General features: G+C 39.8%; 1 protein-coding gene and 1 long non-coding RNA gene across 2 annotated transcripts in view; one reads left to right on the plus strand and one right to left on the minus strand.

The window, feature by feature from the left end:
- The window catches only part of LOC149103957 (uncharacterized), a 240749-nt gene extending 233817 nt beyond the window's left edge, over window positions 1–6932 (minus strand). The window contains exon 1 of the long non-coding RNA XR_016202079.1: window positions 6824–6932. This is a non-coding gene — a long non-coding RNA (uncharacterized LOC149103957). The remainder of the gene's footprint in view (window positions 1–6823) is intronic.
- Window positions 383–22500, plus strand: part of LOC149103961 (sushi, von Willebrand factor type A, EGF and pentraxin domain-containing protein 1-like) — a 52286-nt gene continuing 30168 nt past the window's right edge. Inside the window, exons 1-6 of the mRNA XM_089273769.1 lie at window positions 383–1139; window positions 8231–8392; window positions 9136–9297; window positions 13850–14038; window positions 16070–16273; window positions 18719–18931. Of these exons, the coding sequence (XP_089129895.1) occupies window positions 431–1139; window positions 8231–8392; window positions 9136–9297; window positions 13850–14038; window positions 16070–16273; window positions 18719–18931 (1639 nt within the window). The 5' untranslated portion in view covers window positions 383–430. The remainder of the gene's footprint in view (window positions 1140–8230; window positions 8393–9135; window positions 9298–13849; window positions 14039–16069; window positions 16274–18718; window positions 18932–22500) is intronic.

Genomic DNA, 22500 nt, shown 5'->3' on the forward strand with positions numbered 1-22500 from the left:
GTGGGGGAGAACGCGTTTCTTTTTCATCTCCTCAGTTTAGTATACAAAGTAAAATATCAAAGAAGGACGTATTTGTGCCCTGGGGGATTAGTTAAGTCATATAATTTCTACCAAATATCCTATTCAAAGGAAATTTGAAAGCTTATTACAAAGTGTGACAACTTGTTATTACAAAGTGTGACAGCTTAATTTATTACAAAGTGCGACAACTTGTTATTACAAAGTGTGACAGCTATTTTATTACAAAGTGTGACAAGTGTTATTACAAAGTGCGACAGGTATTACAAAGTGCGACAGTTTTATTACAAAGTGCGACAGGTATTACAAAATGCGATGATTATTACAAAGTGCGACAGAACAAGCTGTGCTTGGACAACAAACTCTCACAACTGATGATAACTCTTACTGTTGTGCGATCACTGCTTAAACTATGGAGGAGATAAGAGTTTTCCTCCCCATTGTCGTTTTCATTCTGGTAAATGTTCAACTCATCACAGGGCAAGACTGGCTAGATGTCTCAAAAGAAGAGCTCCTGGCGCTGAGAAACGAAGTACTTTCTTTCGATAATTCCGTCTCCGATCTTGTGTTTTTAGTGGACACCTCTGGCAGTTTATCGTCTAGCGACTACGATGAAGAAATAACATTCGTCACCAACTTGCTAAATGAGATCAGCGTGGACATGCAAGCAACCCGTGTCGAGGTGATACCGTTTGGAAGCACGGCGAGCCAATTCATCACTCAAATTTCCAACCCCGATACTTCCAAGAACAAGTGTACATTTAACGAACAATTCAAGACGATGTCCCAAAGTATCAACGGTTGGAACACGAACATGAGGGACGCTTTTCAATTGGCCTGGGAGGTTTGCCTGAATAACGGATTGAAAAGAACGCCGCTGACTACGATTAAAACTGTCGTTATCCTTCTCACTGATGGCAAATGGAACACACCTTACGGCGACTCGAGCCCCGTTTCACGAGCACAAAACCTCATAGCGGGTCATGTGGAGATTTTTGCCATAGGTGTTGGTAACATTGACTACGCAAATCTTGAATCTCTTGTTGATGATCCAGACAAGCACGCATTTCTTTTGCAAGACTTCGACGAGTTTGCTGAGCTTGCAACCTATCTCAGAGGAGGTATGTGACTAAATTTTCCTTTAATGAACTTTTTCCGTTTTTTAATTACAAAGGAAACTGATAATCGAAACTGTTTTTCCTTTGCAAGAGCACCCAATGGAATCAGAAACCGTTTCTAGTTTCATTGTGTATTACTTGATATTTCTGAAGAGTTCAGTCGCTTTTCTTTTCTCTTCAGTCTCGGTTTCCTGTTTTAGTCTTTAAAGTACAAAAAGAACATTTCTTCACGGGACAATTATGGTCTGGTTAGTTAATCCATAAAACACACGAAAACGGTAACACAATCTTCAGAAGTTGTTGATTTGAGTAGGAAAAAATGATTAGATTCAAATATATTTATGTTTGTGCGTACGTGCGTTGCGTGCATGTTAGTTGTTTTCGTGGAGGAGGAGTCAGTGATGTAATTTCCAAGGTGTGTTTAGCTTCATGCTAAAAGTGTTTTGTCGAAGGAGTGTTCATGCTCAATACTTCGCAACATTTAAGAATAAAACGTTTCTAACTGAAAGTGATTGTCCTTTACATTTTACTTGTATATTAGTGCGCACCAGCTGCACAGAATTAAAGATAGTTCATTACGTAATGATCGCTAGGGAAACAGATTGTTTTGCTTTTTAACCGCGCGGCCATGAGCCGAGCGCGGTTCATGTTCTACCCGTGGTTTATTTTTTAACCGCGCGGCCATGGGCCGAGCGCGGTTCATGGTTTACCCGTGGTTTATTTTTTAACCGCGCGGCCATGGGCCGAGCGCGGTTCATAATCTACCCTTGGTTTATTAACCGCGCGGCCATGGGCCGAGCGCGGTTCATGTTCTACCCGTGGTTTATTTTTTTTTTCGTCGGAGACCAGACGCAGACCTCGACTCGGCCAACTTTGAATTACGCAATCTGTAATGTTTATTCGCCAAACCTTGTTTCTTCAGGGTCAACAAAAATCTCAGATTACAAAGTCACGCCAGATTCACGCTTTGCAAAAATATCTCTTCAAAACCCTGACTTCGAAGCGATATATCACTTTAGCGTTAATAGTCACCTCATATCGGCAGTAGTAAAATCTATTCCTTAACAATCCAGCTTCATCATATTAAAATTTCAACGAAATCGAACTAAACCAGAACTAAATATTATTAGATTTTTTTTTGTAACCTCGCTTCATTGCTTGAGTCGACAATGAAAGCGACGGTCGCCCATAGCCACCGAAATACAACATAACATGAACCTACGTTTCGGTCAAAAAAATCCAGGATTATTGCCTGAGAGCTGAAAATTGAAGAGGAACATCTTTTTCGAACTTTTCTCAGGTTATTTAGACGAAAAAAATGACCTCGGCGGGCTCCAAAAGAGAACGAAACAAAAAACAGAACGAGACAGTGGCTTCGTTACGTTCAAGTTAAAAAAAAAACCTTACTTCTGGATAATTTCAGCCTTACAAGCCAGCAACTGGTCCCAAATTACTTTCTGTATCCTTACAAATGTCCTGACTTCCATCTCCGAAAGATTTGGCCGCAATTTTTTTAGCAAATAAACATTTCGCCGACAGCAATCACCATTACGGTAACTTGTATGCTAATTCGCTAACTTTACAAAACCCTCCCGAGGGGGGGATATAACGAAAAGAGCTGAAAAATGATGGCCGGAAATAGAGTAATTTTCTCAGTTTCCGGTGTGCCAAATTTGCTGGAAATAGGTTCAAAACCGATAGTTTTTTTTTTTTTTCCTTTTTTTTCTCTTCGGGTCACTCATGCTACCAAAACAGTAAATTTTAAAAGCCCGGTCGTAAGATCTTAAAGATCTTCTTGTTATTATTATTATTTTTTTTTTGTCGGTGACCAGACCCAAACTTCCTCTCGGCCAAATTTTGAGTCACGCAACGTGTGATGTTTATTCGCTAAAAGCTGTTAAAACATTAATACACGGACAATGTTACGGATATTGTTTTCTTTGTTGTGGGTAAAATTTATCTTCTTTTGGTTTTATCGAAGCGTTGGATTCAAACGGAATAATAAGTACGCTAAAAAAGGTATTACGTCAGCCATGGAATGCGTTGAAGTTGCAGCTTTCACTTTCGATAGGTGACAAATAAGATCGTGTTTACTTTGCAAGTTTATTTCGCCAGAAGCGACGGTCATTAAGTTATTTGCAATTTTGCGAGTATTTCTTGTGGTTTTACGCAAATGATGGAAATTCTTTGGCTGTTTCATCACAGCGAGGTCATAAATCGGAAGGAAAAATAAATATTTGCAAGCCAAGCAAAGAACTTGCCAGAACACGCAAGGATTATGTCATTGGTAGGGACATCTTGAATTATGTGACTCGTGTGACTTCTTTGCTAGCCCTTTACTCAAGGGAAAAAACAATTAAATTTAATCGTGAGTTTTAAGAAAGAAAGCTGTTGTTAATTTAACTCATCTCAGGTCCTGACTTTCGCGGGAGAACATTAAAAGCCCATCGCTCGTCAAAAATTATATTTTTTCACCAGAAATTTGGCTCGGAACATATACATATTTATATTCGTTTGAATCGTCGATGAAATGACCTTTTCCGGATATTTTTTCCTTCGGGGTCAACAAAAACCTCCGATTACAAAATCACGCCGAACCCACACGTTGCAAAAAAATCTCTTGAAAACCCACACTTCGAAGCGATATATCACTTTAGCGTTAATAGCTACCACACATCGGCAGAAGGTAAATCTATTTCTTAACAATCCAGCTTTATCGTGTTAAAATTTCAGCGAAATCGAACAAAACCAGAATTAATTACAGTTTTTTTTGTCACCTCACTTCCCAGACTTGACCCAACAAAGGAAGCCACGGTCGCCCATAGCAACCGAAAAACACGAACATAACAAAGCCGACGTTTCGGCCAAAAAAATCCAGAATTATCGCCTGAGAGCTTAAACTTGAATGGGAACATCTTTTTCGAGCTTTTTAAAACTGATTTAGACGAAAGACTGGCCTCGGCGGGCTGCAAAAAAAGACCAAGAGAAAAAACAGAACAGGAGAGCATAACAAGCCGATAATATTTAACCGCGTGGCTTTCGGCACGAAAACGAAAATACAGCTTACTTCTGGATAAATTCAGCCTTAGAAGCCAGCAACTGGTCTCAAATTACTTTCTGTATCCTTACAAATGTCCTGACTTCCATCTCCGAAAGATTTTGCCCCAATTTTGAGCAAATAACCATTTCGCCGACGGCGAGCGCCATTACGGTGGCCTGCATACTAAATTAGCTAACTTGACAAAATTCTCCCGAGGTGGGGATACGGCCAAAGAGCTGAAAAAATGGCCTGTGATTGGCTAATGATGAGATCATCCCACTGTCCAAATTTGGTGAGAATCGAAAGTAACGCCAATTCTCTGTCACGTTTTCAATCTACGGTCGGGATAAAGTTTAGTGTTCGTATCTTCAGGTCCATACATATCCCGAAGAAAGTTCCAAATTAAGACCATTACATCATGGTAGACAACGGCTACGTCCAGACTACGACTGATGGTGCAATAATAGAGTTTGTGTTGATCAAGTGATGTGATGTCTACAGTAAAAAAAGAATCATTAAGGACTGCTTTGGAATGTGCATTGCATTGCAACTGTAGCGCTACCAAAACAGTTAAATTTTAAAAGCGCGGTTATAAGATCTAACAGATCTCCTTGTCTTTTTAGATTTGTCGGCGACCAGACCCAAGCTTCCACTCGGCCAAATTTTGAGTCACGCAACCTGTGATGTTTACTCGCCAAAAGCTGTTGAAACATTAATAAATCTCATCTCCGATACTGACTTTCGCGGGAAAAAATTAAAAACCCAGCGCTCGTCAAAAATTATATTTTTTTCACAAGAAATTTACCTGGGAACATATACATATTTATATTCGTTTGAATCGTCGATGAAATGACCTTTTCCGGATATTTTCTTCCTTTGGTCAACAAAAACCTCCGATTACAAAATCACGCCGAACCCACACGTTGCAAAAAATCTCTTCAAAACCTTGACTTCGAAGCGATATATCACTTTAGCGTTAATAGCTACCACACATTGGCAGACGGTAAATCTATTACTTAACAATCCAGCTTTATCGTGTTAAAATTTCAGCGAAATCGAACAAAACCAGAATTAATCAGAATTTTTTTGTGACCTCACTCCCCAGACTTGACCTAACAAAGAAAGCCACGGTCGCCCATAGCAACCGAAAAACACAAACATAACAAAGCCGACGTTTCGGCCAAAAAAATCCAGAATTATCGCCTGAGAGCTTAAACTTGAATGGGAATATCTTTTTCGAATTTTTTTCAACTGATTTAGACGAAAGACTGGCCTCGGCGGGCTACAAAAAAGACCAAGAGAAAAAACAGAACAAGACAGCAGAACAAGCGATAATATTTCATCGCGTGGCTTTCGGCACGAAAACGAAAATACAGCTTACTTCTGGATAAATTCAGCCTTAGAAGCCAGCAACTGGTCCCAAATTACTTTCTGTATCCTTACAAATGTCCTAACTTACATCTCCGAGAGATTTTGCCCCAATTTTGAGCAAATAAACATTTTGCCGACGGCGACCGCCATTACGGTGGCTTGCATACTAAATTAGCTAACTTGACAAAAATTCTCCCGAGGGGGGATATGACCAAAAGAGCTGAAAAATGGCCTGTAATTGGCTAATGATGAGATCATCCCACTGTCCAAATTTGTTGAGAATCGAAAGTAACGCCAATTTTCTGTCACGTTTTCAATCTGTGGTCACTGGAGTGACCAAAATCGATACATCGGTCGGGGTAGAGTTTTATTATTAAATTATATGACTTTTGTGACTACTTTACTAGCCCTTTACTCGTGGAAAACACCAATCAAATTTAATCATGACTTTTAAGAAGGAAAGCTGTTGTTAATAGTGTTATTACCGTGTAGTTCATATCGTTCATGCCCATACAAATCCCGAAGAAAGTTCTAGATTAAGACCATTACGTCATCGGAGATTTGTCAACGGCTACCACTAATGGTACAATAATACAGTTTGTGTTGATCAAGTGATGTGATGTCTACAGTAAGAAAAGAATCATCAATGACTGCTTTGGAATGTGCACTGCGTTCCGACGGTAGTGCTAAGCAAACAGTTAAATCTTAAAAGCGCGGTTATAAGATCTAACAGATCTTTTTGTTTTTTCCTTGTCGGAGACCAGACGCAGACCTTCACTAAGCCAACTTTGAATTACGCAATCTGTAATGTGTAGTCGCCAAACCTTGTTTCTTCAGGGACAACAAAAACCTCAGATTACAAAGTCACGCCGAACCCACGCTTTGCAGAAAAATCTCTTCAAAACCCTGACTTCGAAGCGATATATCACTTTAGCGTTAATAGCTACCTGATATCGGCAGTAGTAAAATTTATTCCTTAACAATCCAGCTTCATCATATTAAAATTTCAACGAAATCGAACAAAATCAGAACTAAATATAATTAGATTTTTCCTTGTCACCTCGCTTCATTGCTTCAGTCAACAAAGGAAGCGACAGTCGCCCATAACAACCGAAACACACAAACATAACACGAACCGACGTTTCGCTAAAAGAAAATCCAGGATTATTGCCTGAGAGCTGAAAATTGAATAGGAACATCTTTTTCGCATTTTTCTCAGGTTATTTAGACGAAAAAATGACCTTGGCCGGCTCCAAAAGAGCACAAAACAAAAAACGGGTCACTCATGATCCCATATTATGACATGTGCCGGAAGTAATTACGTCATCGGAGATTTCACAGCGGCTACGACTGATGGTGCAATAATGCAGTTTGCGTTGATCAAGTGATGTGGTGTCTACAGTAGTCAATAAATCATCAAGGACTGCTTGTAATTTGTAATGTGCACTGCATTGCGACTGTAGTGCTAAGAAAACATTTAAATTTTAAAAGCGCGGTTATAAGATCTGAAAGATCTTCTTGGGTACTTACCATTTACATGGGAAAGCCGGAAATTCCAGTTGGAAAATCAAATAGTTCGCGCCATTCCGTTAGGAACGCTTCAGAAAATATGGGCAGTGATTTAGGGTGATGCTATTGTTCTGCTCTTTTAAGTCTCTCTAGTTGATGTGGATATACTTTATAGCGATTCCCTCTCCCGCAACGTCGCATTTAATTGTTTAATGTTTAAGCCTGAAATTTCCAACCGGATGGTTTTTGTAAATGGTAAGCACCCCTTGTTTCCGAAACGAGATCGAGGGATAAATGTTGCACTTTCTTTTTTTTAAAAGAGTGCTAAGAACACCATAAAATTATTTTAAACAAATGAATAACAAGAGGCAGTTAAGAGCAGGGGATCCTGGAGAAAAAAAGTGAGTGGCAATGGCAATTGACGTTTCTCCTGTTAATATCTTCGGGGAAACAAGCATGCATTTAACAGCATTTAGCCGGTTGCAAAGGAACTTGCTAACGGTTAAAGAATCGCGTAGTCGAATAAAATATACTTTAGACCAAGTGAACGGATTTGTTTTTCGCAGACCGTGAACAGTATAGCTGGGCGGACACAGGGCAAGTTGACAGCATGTGCCTTCGTTAAATTATTAGTGAAAAAGCAACGTCAACAAAGAATTTTCTCCTGGCACGTGATCTCTGCATGACAGCTGACGACCTTTGAAAGTTAGAACCAGACCACTCGAGCTCGCGGAAAAGTTTTGTTGCCATAAAATTACTGATGACTTCCATTGCTTTCAGGGCTTTTAAATCTCAAAACTTTACTGATTTAAATCTCACTCACAAAATGTGACAGACTTAATTTGTGGCCTCCAGGGCCAACTCTCGAGATTTGTCAGCACGACTGACAAAACGCAAATCGCTGAGTTCAACAACATACAAAGGTTGCACCTCATTAAGCCACAAAAGATCGATCAACCTATCACGTCATTTTCCACACTCCCCTGGAACTGTTACGTGGCCTTGAACACGATTATCAACGGTGACACACAGACGTTCGCTCCTATGTTTCTGGCTGAAAGACAGCCTACCCCCATTTTTTTTTTAGTTAAACCGGGCAAAATTTCAAGACAGGTAGTGTAGAATAAAAGTAACACGTCACAGGTATAAACAAGTCTTTTTCGTTCTTTTTAAGATCCTTATGAGGAGGTGTGGCAAATAGAATCTGTGACCGCTGATAAATGTAACAACAACTGTGACGCCCTCGCCACTTGTGCCTGTGGATTGGTGTACGGGGACTACAAGTGCGCATGTCCGAAGGGATATGCAGGGTCTGGATATGTGGGTGAATGTAACGGTGAGAAAGAACTTACTTTGCTTACTTTCTTGGATAAAACATGTTGTTGCAAAATATGTTTCAATTGTACATTAACGTGGGAGGTACCCAAGTGACATAGATCTTTGATTTAAGACCTTACGGAAACGCCAGAGCAAATTTAACTGCTTAATTTATGAGATGCTTTTTGTAAGTCCTAAAGTCAACTCTGACCAAGCAGTCTGACCCCATCCGCGCAAAGTTATTTTCATAGCGAAGAGTATTTTATATTTCACACTTATTATATCTTTTTGGCATAGTCCCATGGACTAATTTTACCTTTTATCCCTTACGTTTTGTAACGTTCAGTATATATTTACATATTCTTACCACTTTTCAAATTCTCATTTCTTAATTTTACTCATATACGCAAAAACTTTAATCAGTTTACTTTTTAAACTTGAAAATAATCTCAGCGAGATCGAAACGTCGTTTTTTATCTCTAGTTTTTATCCTAAGAGTTAACTGTTTAATAACACAATTGTTAATATTTCAGTAGGTCGATGTATGTGCTTGTCGATGCGCTTGCCAATTTTCTTGCATGCAAATCTTTTAGAATTTCTAGCTAGATGCCCAGTTCTCACTGTTATCATGCTAGCAGCGACGCCGCCTCATGCATTCAAGATAGATTTGATAATGATGTATTTAATAATATGTGAACAAAATAATTTTGAATCTCTCAGTAATATTAGCTAATTTTAAATTTGTTTGCTTTTGTTTCATAGAATGTCCGGAATCAACTTACAAGGATTTCCTTGGCTATGTAGACGAGTGTACAGCTTGCCCTGATAACTCTGGTCACACGAATAAAGGAAGCTCATCTATCTCCGCCTGCAACTGTTTCACAGGATGGAGTGGATCACCAGAGAATGGACAAGAATGCACAAGTAAGTTAAGACATGATAAGAGTCGAGCTGCCGTAGTTAGTCTAAAGATATGCAGATGCCATCGAAGCTGGTCTACTCCACTTTGTTCCATCGGGCGCATAGGGCGACCTCTACCGTGACTTTCCATCTCTGACGGTCTTGAGCCACTCTTTTGGCCTCGCACCAACCCATGTTGATCTCCATCAGGACCGGGTTGTTCGAAAGTCGGTTAACGCTGGCCCAGGATTACAAGTTAACCGAAGTATTAATTTCTCTTGCATAAAATTGTTTTTTACTGCTTACGTTTTGTGTAGTTTGAGCTTAGTCTAGCTCAAAACTGAAGGACAAACGGTATAAACAGAAAACCTCACCTAGAAGTTACAAAGCTCGCATCAAAATTCTCGCTAATCCTGGGTTAGCTTAAGGTAATTCCCCTGAAATAAAACTGCCAATAGATTTTTGTTCAAACTTTGTCCACTGAATTATATTTATCATATGAGAACTTCAATCATAAAATTAAAAAAAAAGGGGGGGGTTGCCCACGCTCGTTAAGGAGCAGTGAGGCATTAAAAATGTCCCATTTTAGCATTATTTAATGCTTATTAGAAGAATGCATTCCAAGTTATTTTAAACTCTTTGTGATCCCAGACTCATGAAAACACGTCTCAAACTACAGTCAATACTTGTGTCAGACACAAATAAACTTTTTAAGTTTGATTTTGACAGACAGCTGAATCCTTGTTAAAATATTGGAACCAAATTGCTTGCCACGGCTATCAAAGTGCAAAATAGAAAAGACTACAGTGCAGCTGCTATGATTAGTTTATTAAAATGACTGGAAAAAAATTTGGGGTGCCCGAGTTCGTTAGTGAGCTATAGCCATTTTTCAACTGACGGAACTCAATATCAAGGCAAATCCGCCATGTTTTCAATGTGCGCGTGCACGAACGCGCGCTAATGACGCCATAAATTATGCGCAGTAAGGATGCGCAATGCAAATGTGAGGAATCACCTTAATCAGGCTCTGAACAACCCGGCCCTGGTCTTTCTGGATGCTTCTGCGCCACGTAACTTTATGTCTACGTTTCGGTGTGCCTTGTGGGTTTCAATTCATCCCGTGGCGCGCTATGTTCCTCTCACCACGCCTTAGTGTGAGACCAATCCATTTCCAGCGTCTTCTCTTAATAGTGGTGTTGATAGGCTCTCGGCCGGTTAAAGCTGGTTACATGCAGGAACTCAATCCTCTTATATTACCTTGACCATCGAAAGGTTTTGCCTGCTGCTGTATGCGTTTGAATTACGTTTGGTTTATGGAAATGGTAGTACTCCATTTCAAATTTCTGCGATTCTCTCTCGAGTAAGACTCCACGAAGCTAACCCCTACCTCCACCATGATTATTCTGGATATCACAAAACCTCGTCCAATAATTAATATTGTTTTTGACAAATTTGCCCCAAATTAAACATCCCCTGTGATTCAGACAAACACAATGGAAACGAGCTATTTGTCTGTACGTAGTAAATACGGCTCGCAGAGACCATTGTTAGCAACAGTTGTGTTAAAACTACTAAAATAACAAGGTCGTAATACTAGCAATAATGATAAATATTGCATAAAACGTACAACAGTTTTTAAAGACATGTTTCGGCATGCTTATGCCATCTTCAGTTTAATAGAGTGACTAATGATACGTGACACAAGTTATATACTACAAAATATGAATAAATTATTTACAATATGCATTACAAAACAGTGGAAACGGAAATTACAGAGTTAAAAAGGTGTTGAAGTGATGTAACTGTTTGTTAAGGTCAGGTTTTTTCTACCAGGATTAAAGAACATACAGTAAGCGATAAAAACTCGCATATTTTTAAACATCTTTCTCAATTTTCTTCATACAGGGGCATGTACACACCTTCTTGTTTTCGCATCTTAGACTCAGCGAATAGCTCTATTGATCTTAAACTTAAAGAAGCCTTTTATATTAGTAAGAACAAACCTGACCTTAGCAAACAGTTACATCACTTCAACACCTTTTTAACTCTGTAATTTCCGTTTCCACTGTTTTGTAATGCATATTGTAAATAATTTATTCATATTTTGTAGTATATAACTTGTGTCACGTATCATTAGTCACTCTATTAAACTGAAGATGGCATAAGCATGCCGAAACATGTCTTTAAAATAACAAGTTTTGCTAGATTCCCGCCGACAAATTAAAACACGTAGCGAAATAAACAAATTCTCAACCTAAACAGTGCTTCCATAAAAGACATTATATTTGCTACGAAGGCAGAAATTATACTTAAGTAAGACAACGACAGAAAACAACAATTGAACTGTCTCTGTTTATGATGAGAAGCTTTATTCTTGTAAAAATGATCAATTGCTCAAACAACACTTACATGCAGTGTAGTAACGCTCGTTCTCCGGTAATCTCAGCGAAGTGAACCGACGAGTGGTCACTGCAAAGCTTGCTCCGATATTCTCTTCTGTGCTCGGAGTAGAACCAGTGGGAGCGCTAGCCGTTTAGTCTTTCTAACTTTTACGCTAGTTCGGGCAATCTTGCTGCACACGGCTACAAGCCGTAAATAACTGTAGCTCCTTTCAAATTCAACTCGGTATTTCGCAGTTTCATCCGCAAGCTTTGAGCTCCGCGTTTCGCAATTTCCACTGGAAAAGTACACGTTTTCATGGGTCACAATACGGCCAGATTCCTCTGGACTATAAACCTTCACATGCTTAGATCCGTATTTAAAAACTAACTTAAAAGCGAACTTTGAAGGCATCGTTCTTCTCTCGAAAGCCGCTCAAACTACTCGAAACTGAAAGTTTAGCTGAAGTCCAGCTTGTGATTGACAGCTGTCGCTTCGGTAGCCAATCAAATTGTTTGGACAATTCTAACAAGGATTGTGATTGGCCTATTGTAGCGTGCTTTATCAGAGAACAGTGCACGGTTGACGCCACTTTTGCTCGTTTGGAAAGTAAACTTTGGTTTGAAAATTCAGCCAAAGGCGTGGGGAAATTATTGGATTCTTTATCATGAAACAAATAAAGAAGCCTCGACTGTGCTCTGTTCTGTTGTAAAGCATTTAGGAAGCGGTAGAGCACTCAAGAAGTAGGGAAAAACACTCGACTACGGCGTGTTTTCCCCTACACTTCTTTCGTGCTCTACCGCTTCCTTCGTGCTTTACAACAGAACAGAGCACAGTCGAGGCTTCTTTATTTGTTAAATATCTCACTGCTGACCTGATTTTCTTTGTATACATACTCGTCTACATTACTTCTGGAATATCACGTTCATGGTATGCCAGTGGAAAGTATTGCATAGGTTTACTACACTATAGGCCTAGCTGTAAAAGTAACCTTGCCCTTTTGCCTGGAAAAGCACGAGGAGATTCTGCAAATCACGAGAAATTATCAAATGTGTTCTTGTAAACCAATTTGGTTGTTAATTAAATTTTTATTTTGAGGTAGGTGGTCTTTTACGGACTTTAAGTATTTTCGTGGGCATACATGTTGTTAAAGTGAAAATAATTTCATTTTAACGTAATCAAAATGCCAATGTTCCAATATTTTTTCCAATGGTCACTTACAAGTTTGCTTTTTTTTGTTCAAAAGCTTTTCTATTTGGTTGTAAATGCCAAAAGAAAATGAGGGAACTCCTCACTTTCCCTCGTAAATGTTCTCAAATGTTTATGTACTCGTATAATCTTCTACATGATTAGCAAATAATGAAGGCCAAGCCACGTGTTGTACAATTTTGTAGTTTCTCTTTGTTATTATTGTATGCCTATATAGTTTATGTGGACCGAGTGAGGTACAAAACAGGGAGTAATCATATTTGACCGAAAAATAATGTTGAGCAAGACTGGATATGAGAGCAAACAAGTTTCGATAATAATTCAGTGCAAATTTTAAAGTTAGGAACGGCAGGTGAAATTCAGCGCTATTCAAGGCTAACTCAGCAGTCAACCTATCCGCTAGCGGTCTCCCAATTTCTTTATCAACATTTTAGAATTAGTACCTATTTAAACTTAACTTCACGTGACGTCAGACGACACCATCACCAGCTAGTCGAGGGCCATCCCGATTAAACGCAAATAACCTTATTGAAAAGAAAATACAGGCGATGGGTTCCATCCACTCACACCTCCCTACCCCTTACGCTTTCTTCGATGTGGGGCATGCGTTTGCGTTAACGTCTGAGGATTAACAGATGGGTGTAAGATCATGATCATGATCATGATCATCTTCATTATCGTCATCATCATCATCATCATCACTTTATTTAGTGAAACAGGTTGCAAAATTGGCAGCCAATGAGGCTGATGTGGACCTACAAGTAACTAATAAAATGTAATACAATATATAAAATAATTTACCTTATGGTATTAAAATGGACAACTGGCTAAAACGAAAGTAGATAAAGTATCATATCAATAAAATAAAGTACACTGACAAATAAAATGCCATGTTGACCTCGAAAAGAAAGTTAAAGTTCGTTTTAAAATAATGATAAAACAAAATGATAAGTTTGGTTTTGTTTTTCATCTCTACTTGTTCAAACAGTACGTATCTGTGAGACGCTGACTGCCCCTGAAAACGGAGAAATCGTAGGAAACTGCTACAACACTTACGGATCCATATGCGAGTTTCAGTGTTCCGAAGGACACGAACTGACCGGAAGTTCTACTAGAACATGCACCATTGATGAATATGACGTTATGGTTTGGAGTGGGACCGTTGTGACATGTCCAGGTACGTGGACAACATTACATACACAAAAGAGATTAGTAGCAAAGGGTCAAGGAGTGGTATTTTGAATTATCTTGCCCAAAGAATTCAAAAATTGCCCTTAAATTGAAGGACACCTGAAAATAGCGGGTTACTAATGTAGAAAAATACTAAAGAGATAATAATAAACCATAAAGGAACAAGGATGGTTTAGGATGGAGAAGATTATTGCACGGATTACAAACGACGAACTCGAAAAATTTAAGCTAAACTTTTCAAGATGGATAAACCGTTCCAAAACTCCTTTATGGGCCCATTAACCGATTTATGCGCGCGCTCGCGCGCGTTGCTGAGGAGGTGAAATTTCACTCCCGGTTACTTACGTCAGCCTGAGCGCGGAAAATAGAAACAACTCTATAACTTCCAAATTCGCTTACAATTTAGATGTTTTTCTTTGTTTTTCACAAAATGCAAAGTAAAAAAAGTACGAGCAAAGACAAAATAAGAGAAAGACAGAAAAACAAGGACAATAGAAAGAGAAAAACTAACTCCGTGTGGCTTTGTTTGATTTTACCGAAGTGCACTGGTAGTGTAAATTGCGCACGCGCTGATAGGGTAACTCCCAATGTATCTCGGGCGTGTATATAAAGGAAACGCGGTTTTCATTAAATTCAGCCTTTTTTGACAGATTTCAATTAAAATCAACGTTGGAAACATAGCTATGCATTCCTTTTTCGAAATCATGCTTTTTTTCAGAATATTACGAACTTTTTAATATTTTGAAATTCTCTCAAAATCTGACTTTTTAGAAATGAGACAAAATCTATGCATAGCGTAATGAGGAAATAATGAAAATATTAAATCAATGAAACAAATCCCGATAAAGTAATTTGCCTGGGAGCCTTTGCGTTTTTTTAGTATTAGTCACATGATCGTGGGCGTGGCCTGACTACGTCATCACTATTGTTTCTGTTCATCAAAAAGTTAAAACACATGAAATAACTCTGAAGTAACTAAAAATGATGAGGTTATATGAGAATAAATTTTCCTCATCAACGGCTCGAAAAGATCGGTTAATGGGCCCTTAAAGGAACAATGTTTCGACCATTTGTCACCTTATGTGTGTACAGGCACGGCGAGGATTAAGTTTGTAAATTTCGGCTGGTAAACTATAGCAGCACTACTGTTCTATAATTATAAAGGGCTAAAGATCAGGTGAAATAGAATGTACCTCGAATAAATTGAATGAACGGCTCGCATACACAGCTGTAACTTCAAATGTCATTTTCAAGCGCTTTAATAATTCATCGAGTTTAAAGAAAGGAAATCATGACCCTTAGTTTTAGCTTCGATCTACAAGATGTATCAAACACTCAAAAAAGTGTTTGAGCACATTGACAAACACCTCGAAGTTCGTTCATCCGGCTTCTTGGTGTTTGGAAATGTGGAAATCATGACCCTTGTTTCAGCTTCGATTAAGAAGATATATCAAACCTCAAGAAAGTCAGTTTGAGCAAATTTACGGGCAGCTCGAAGTTTGTTCATCTCTTTTCGGTGCTTGGAAATGTGATCAAACAAGGTCGGTCGTTACTTTCAGTCCGACGGTCATTTCGCTATTAAAGCCAGAAGTTTAGTCTCACTTGTCGATTCCTCTGAGGTAATAACATCGCATATAGAAATGGAGAGCGTATTATCTAATTGCCAAATAGAAACACTCGTTTAGGAGAACTGGAAAAAGCTGTGGAAATTTCTCGTTTACCCAAAATTATACTCGCTTTTTCATTCCGATAGATAACGATTGGAACTGGAAAATTGTGTTATAATTTCTGTGCGCTTATGTTCTCGTCTCCAGAAGAATCTTCGGCAATGAAGGAGGTAGAGGTAATTTGGAAGAAGAAGAAAGTAATTTTAGATAAACTAGACAATTATATATACTAGGTTTCAACTGATTAATGAAAATTTGTCTTCTGTTTTTTTTTTTTTTTTTTTTTTTTACTTTTCGTAGTCATAATCATAATAGCACCCTTTTAATTAGTAATTCTCTTGTTTTATCAGATATACGATGTCCTTATGTTATTGTCTATAATGCTGAAAACCCTACTGGCACATGTACCAATCCAGACGAAAGCGCAGCCACTGATTTGCTTTACCAAACTACCTGTAGCTTTCAATGCTCGACTGGCTATGACAGAATTGGAAGCGAGAGCATTACGTGTCAGCTGAGTGGAGACTGGTCTCCAGATCCTCCTTCTTGCGAATGTAAGATATTATTCGCACAGTCTACTACTTCAAGGGCGGAACAGTTGCTTTCATTAAAGATTTAGGTACGCATAAGCAAGCAAAAACTAACGATAAAAGCCTACGTTCCGGCGTCAGTTCATTACCCCATTGTACAAATTCTGCGAGTTAAAAAATTCAATTTTTCACTGACCTCTCTCAACTCGCCTTGACAAAGACGTCATGAAATGACGCCGAAAAGTAGGCTTTTATCGTTAGCTTTTGCTTGCTTATGCATAAATATTAACCCCGTTTATAAGACGAAGAAGATATACCCATATTTCTTTGAAGTATGAGCTTTTCAGACGGCGATTTAAGATTTAACCAAAGACACATCGGCCTTTGCTGAGGGAGATATGTGAAAAGCCTCTCGTTATCTCGTACAAAAGATGAAAATCGCTGAAAGACACATTCGTGAGATCGAAACTCTAAAGGCATAGAAACCACATTTGCAAACAGCGGGAATCGTGTAGCCCTGTCACAACGTTTAATTTCTTGAATGTATTCCCTGGAAGTCCTTAGCGACTGGAGACCACTAGGATGCAGGTTCGGATGGAATTTTGACTGGGAACACAGGAAGGGTCACAGGAAGAGACAAACAATATTTTCCATAATTTTTATGACCTTTTATACTTGTCCTGAAAATATAATTAGCTCTTATTAACCGAGCAGGAGGTCTGTATTGGAAAGTCTCGATCGAGGTCGTGAGTACAGACCGACCGCGGTGAGGTCTGTACAGACGACCGAGGTCAAGATTATCCCATACAGACAGACTAAGCTCGGTTAATACGATGTTTATTATATGGCAAACAAGAATAGTTTAATTCGTTTAATGTAACTGGTTTATACTAGCTGACATTTTGCTTATGAACCGCGATGAGCTAAACTTAATTCTTCCAAAGTCTTCTTTACTTTTTTTCTTATTAGGCTTTTTGGCACTTCCTTAAATATATACTGTTAGTAGAGTTGCATTTTAGTTTGCAGCTTTTTCACTGCAAAACATTACTGGTTCAGATGCCGGTCTGGATGGGAAAACCTAGACCAATATCGATTTCAACCAATCAAATTCGCGAATTTGGTATTTCCCAGTCCTTGTGAGAGAGAGCCATATAATGATAAAATATATTGAATTGCAGTGGAACTTCTTTATCTGGCCACTTACAGGCCACAAAAATCTGGTCGTATAAAGGGGGCGGCGGGTGTCCTTTAAATAAATAAGGAAATGACTGACTGAGCTTTTGTTCCGGCCAGAATAAAGTGGCGTGATGGCGAGGTGGCCGAATGAACGGAGTGGCCGTAAGGCGGGGTTCAGCTGTAGATCATAACTAGTTTCCTCTTATTATAGTCTCTCATTGCGGAAGCTTCATAAATATGGCGTGGACACGAGTAGTCCCAAATGTTTTGAATCATATCTCTGCGACCAAAGCCAAAAATGCAGCATAAATGGCCATTTATCGGGTGTTGCCCCAGATTCCTGTGGTGTCCCACAGGGTAGCAACCTTGGACCACTCTTATTCTTAGTTCTCATTAATGATCTGCCCAGTTGCCTCAGTTCAACTTCTGCGAGGATATTCGCTGACGTCACAAATATAACTTACGCTGCCAGTACAATCGCTGACCTTGAAAATGTCGTAAACTCAGAGCTAAGAAAACTTAATTGCTGGCTGTAACCAATAGGCTAAGCCTTAATGTTACTGTGACTGAATTTATCGTAACTGGGTCAAATCAACGAGTACATGCTCTTTCGAATAACCAAATTAGTGTTGTGATCGACAGAAAATCGATCACAAGGTCAGAGAAGTCAAATCACTGGGCGTGGTAATTGACGAACACCTTTCATGAACAAGACATATAGACGAAATGAGCAAGATGTCCTCAGCCATAGGCGCCCTCAAACGCGTATTCATCTCTGAAAGCACCGCTCTCCAAATCTACCATGCGTTGATTTTACCCCGCTTTGACTATTGTAGCCCTGTTTTCGATGAACTCAAAAAAGCAAAGCAATTGAGGGGCTTTCTCCGGCGTACCTGCAAAACGCATTTAGCATCTGCAGTACACCGTATGTTCTAAGAGATTCTGAGCTCAAACTAGACTTGTCCAAGCCGCGTACAGACTACTGCAAGCGTGGCTTTTGCTACCGCGGGGCGCTATTATGGAATAGCCTACCCGTCTCTTTAAGGAAATAAGACTTTCTTGGACGCTTCAAAAGGGACATTGACCAACTTTATAACCGTGAACTGTCAGTCAGGCTACCACATGGTAATCTTAAGCTTGTAAAACAGCGTAGTTATAATTGAACTTCTTTTCTTTATTGTAGTGTCACTGAAGATTTTACCGTGTTTAAATAAATAAAATATGTATGTATCATAAGTCTACCGTTTTATAGAAGACGAAACATTTGAATATGATTCTCATCTAATTTGCCAGTGGTGACATGCCCAGAGCTACCCGTAGACGCCGTCGGTACTTTCTTCCCTGACTCGTGCAACAATGGCACCCAGCCGTACCCCACCGTTTGCACGCTGACATGCCCTAGTGGATATTACATCAATTACCTCACAGTGGATGTATTGTCTGACACAAGGTCATGCCAATCCAATGGCAGCTGGGAATACAGGGAAACTACGCCAGCTTGTAAAGGTAAACGTTGTAAAAAGATATTTAGAAAATAGCACAAAGAAAATACGCGCACTGATTGATTTAAAATCGTGTTTCTAGCTATTTAACAATTAGATTATAAGCTCGAGATTTCTATGATGTGATAGTTGATGGGGCCGAAGGCCGAATCAAATATGATCTCATAGAAATCGGGAGCAAATATTCTAATTGTTTCAGTAGAATTCTAACTGAAATAAACGTAAATTACGATTTCCAGTTATTTTTTCTACGCATCATTAAACTTCACGCTCAGTAACAAAATCGCACAGACTGAATTATTATTGGAAATTGGCAGTTCTTTACTCGCAAGCACTTGTTTTTTTCCAATACTTTCAAGTTTTTAAGGTCAAAACAACGTTACCTTCTTTTATCCTTCTCAGGAATTTAAAAAACGTGGCCATTTCGTAGACAACCGAGAGCCGCTGCACGCTAATGGCTGATAGTGTAGGAGTAACTCAGTCAATCCGATTGCAGTATTTGCATTAGTATACTAGTAGAATTCTATTAATAAACAATTAGATTATGAGCTCGAGATTTCTATTGCGTGATTGTTGACGAGGGTGCAGCTCGAGTCAACCATTACGCATAGAAATCGAATAATCTACATGTAATTGTTTTAGAATAAATCTACTAGTCGTTCAAAGTTTTATCTAAAACTCCTTCACAGACAGTTCGAAAACGCTAGGAGCGGCCGTCAATTTGTTAACAAACAAACAAACAATAGCGTAATATTCTTTTGTTCACATTCAAGCCGCATTGAAGACAGCGTAACCCTGCTTTTCCGTTTTCACGCACACGTGTTTCATAACAACAAGACCTATCCTATAATACTTGTTACAGGCAGCCACAGGCAGCCCAGCAGACACTACAACCCCTCTTTTCCTCGGATTAAAGTACTAATTAAGTGGTTAACAAATTTCAGCATGACTAGAATAACTCTGTTTGAACGTTTCGACCTGGAAAACTCTCAACAAATTCAGTGTTCAGTGTCCCGTTTCTTGCTGTTCAAGTTTCAATAGAGTTCATAAGCATACTAAGTAACTCAAAGTGTTCCACTCCTAACATCAATAGAGTGCATAAAGTCCACGAGAGTTAATAATCGAACTAAAGTAACTCCAAGTGTTCTCCTTAATTTCAATAGAGTTCATAATCATTTAAATACTCTGGTGTCCCCCTTTCCCTAGTTGGCCTCAGGGGTAATGCTGGAACCTCTGACTCGGCAGTTCCACCTGTGACACTGTCTCCTGTGCTTTGTTGGTCTGGTCCATCGCTTGCATTCAGGTTCTTCTTCACCTCAGTTACATTTCTCTTGTAGTTAACTCCTTCAGGTGATGTAACTGTGACTTCGTTGCCATATTTATTGGTGACATTGTAAGGTGCATCCTCGAAAGTGGTTGACAGCTTATTTTCCTTCCTTTGTTTCACCAGCACTCGATCGCCAGGAGCTAGACTGTTCTTCTGCGCTCCCCTTCGTTTATCGGCATAGTCGGCTGTCCTCTGTTTCATTTCTGCGTCTCGGTCTCGTGCTTCACTGTCAATGTATTCACAATTTGTCAGGTCAGGGATCTTTGACCGTATCTCTCTGTTAAACAACAATTTGGCTGGAGAGACTCCAGTGCTGCTATGAGGTATGGTCCCGTAGGCTGTTAGGAACTTCCTAACCTCTACCTTTAGGTCCTTCTTTTCTGCTTGGGAAATCTTCAAGGTTTTGGGGCCACAAGGGCGTGGAGGTTCTATGCTGTATGCGGTTTGTTTTCAAAAATGTTCCAAATTCCTCGGACGTGAATTATAGTCCATTATCTGTTTTTAGCGACTGCGGGAGACCGTGCGTACAGAATATTCTCTCCAGGCTTCCTATAATGGTGGCAGATGTTACAGACTTAAGGATGTCTACTTCAAAGTAACGACTATAGTAGTCTGTGACGACGAATATATACTCTCCGGAAGGTAGGGGCCCCATCAAATCTTCTGCTAGATCTTGCCAGGGCTGACTGGGGAACTCAGTATGTTTCAAGGGTTCCGGTGGTGTGGGCAAACCAACCAACTGCCAGCCATGGCAGGTCTTGCATTTTGCTTCAACTTGTCTATCAATTCCAGCCCACCAGACCTTGCTGCGGAGTCTTTGTTTTGTCTTTGTCAACCCCTGATGTCTTTCGTGTGCCAGATCTACTACTCTGTCGCGTAATTTTGCTGGGATAAGCAATCTTGTTCCTCTTAAGGCTAGCTTGCCTAGAATGGAAAGTTCACTTCTTACGGCTTTATACTGTGGTGGGGCATTGTCCCATTCTCCTGTTGTGATGCAATTTCTGGGTCGAGCCATGACTCTTCTTCAACCTCCTGCGCAGACATAGCTGCTGGTGTCGACGTTTCCGCCACAACCGGATAAACTCTTTTGCATCGTCATTCATGCATACCCCCTTTCCTTTTCCAAGATGTGAAAGTGGGTCAGCAATGTTTTGTTTACCAGGTATATATTGCACCTTGAACCTATATGGTTTCAGTCTCAGGGCCCAGTGTTCTATCCTTGCTGAATTGCGGGAATTAGTAGAGTAGATAACCTCAAGGGGCTTGTGGTCAGTCAGCAGGGTGATTTCCACTCCATACAGGTACACGTGAAATCTCTCGCAACCCCAGGCATGTCCGAGTGCCTCTTTCTCTGTCTGAGAGTACCTACGCTCAACATCTGGTAGACTGCGGCTAGCGTATGCGAATACTCGTTCGCATCCTATTTGAACTTGTTTAAGGACCGCTCTTAAACCCACAGGGCTAGCATCTGTGATAAGTTTGGTTTCTTCTGCATTGCTGTCGAAATATGCCAGGGTTTCTGCATTTACCAAGCTGTCTTTTAGAGCATCAAAAGCACCTTGTTGCTATGTGCCTCACACAAAGGGAGTTTGCTTCCTTGTTAGCCCGTGAAGTGGCTCGGCAATGCTTGCTAAATGGGGGATGAACCTGGCACTAAAGTTCACTAATCCCAGAAAACTTCGTACCTCCTCTGCATTTTGAGGCTCTCTTGCGTTAATGACTGCTTCCACACGCGACTCTGTTGGCCCGATCCCTTGGTTGGACAATAAATATCCCATGAAAGTCAGTTTTGACATGCTGAACGCACACTTGTCCCTGTTCAAAGTAAGTCCCTTTTCTTGAATACGTTCGAAGGTCTTCCTTAACCTGACATCATGCTCTCTAACAGTACGACCATGAATAATGATTTCGTCATGAATGTGGTAAGCACCTTCACACCCCTCTAATACTTGTTAGATAGTATGCTGGTAAAGTTCTGGTGCAGAAGTGATACCCAACATCAGGCGTTTATACCTGAACAGCCCCTTGTGGGTGATTAATGTGGTGATCTTTCTGGACTGTTCTTCTAATTCAATCTGATGAAAGCCCCATCTTAGATCGAGCTTGCTGAATACCGTGCTCCCATTGAGTTGGTACAGAACATCATCAACTGTGGGTATGGGGTGGCGCTCCCTTACTATGGCCTGGTTAGCTCTTCTCATACCTACACAGAGCCTAATGTCTCCAGAAGGCTTAGGGACTATTAC

Source organism: Orbicella faveolata, unplaced genomic scaffold, assembly GCF_042242905.1.
Source record: "Orbicella faveolata isolate gen_17 unplaced genomic scaffold, um_ofav_v1 contig_35, whole genome shotgun sequence".
Lineage (NCBI taxonomy): Eukaryota > Metazoa > Cnidaria > Anthozoa > Scleractinia > Merulinidae > Orbicella > Orbicella faveolata.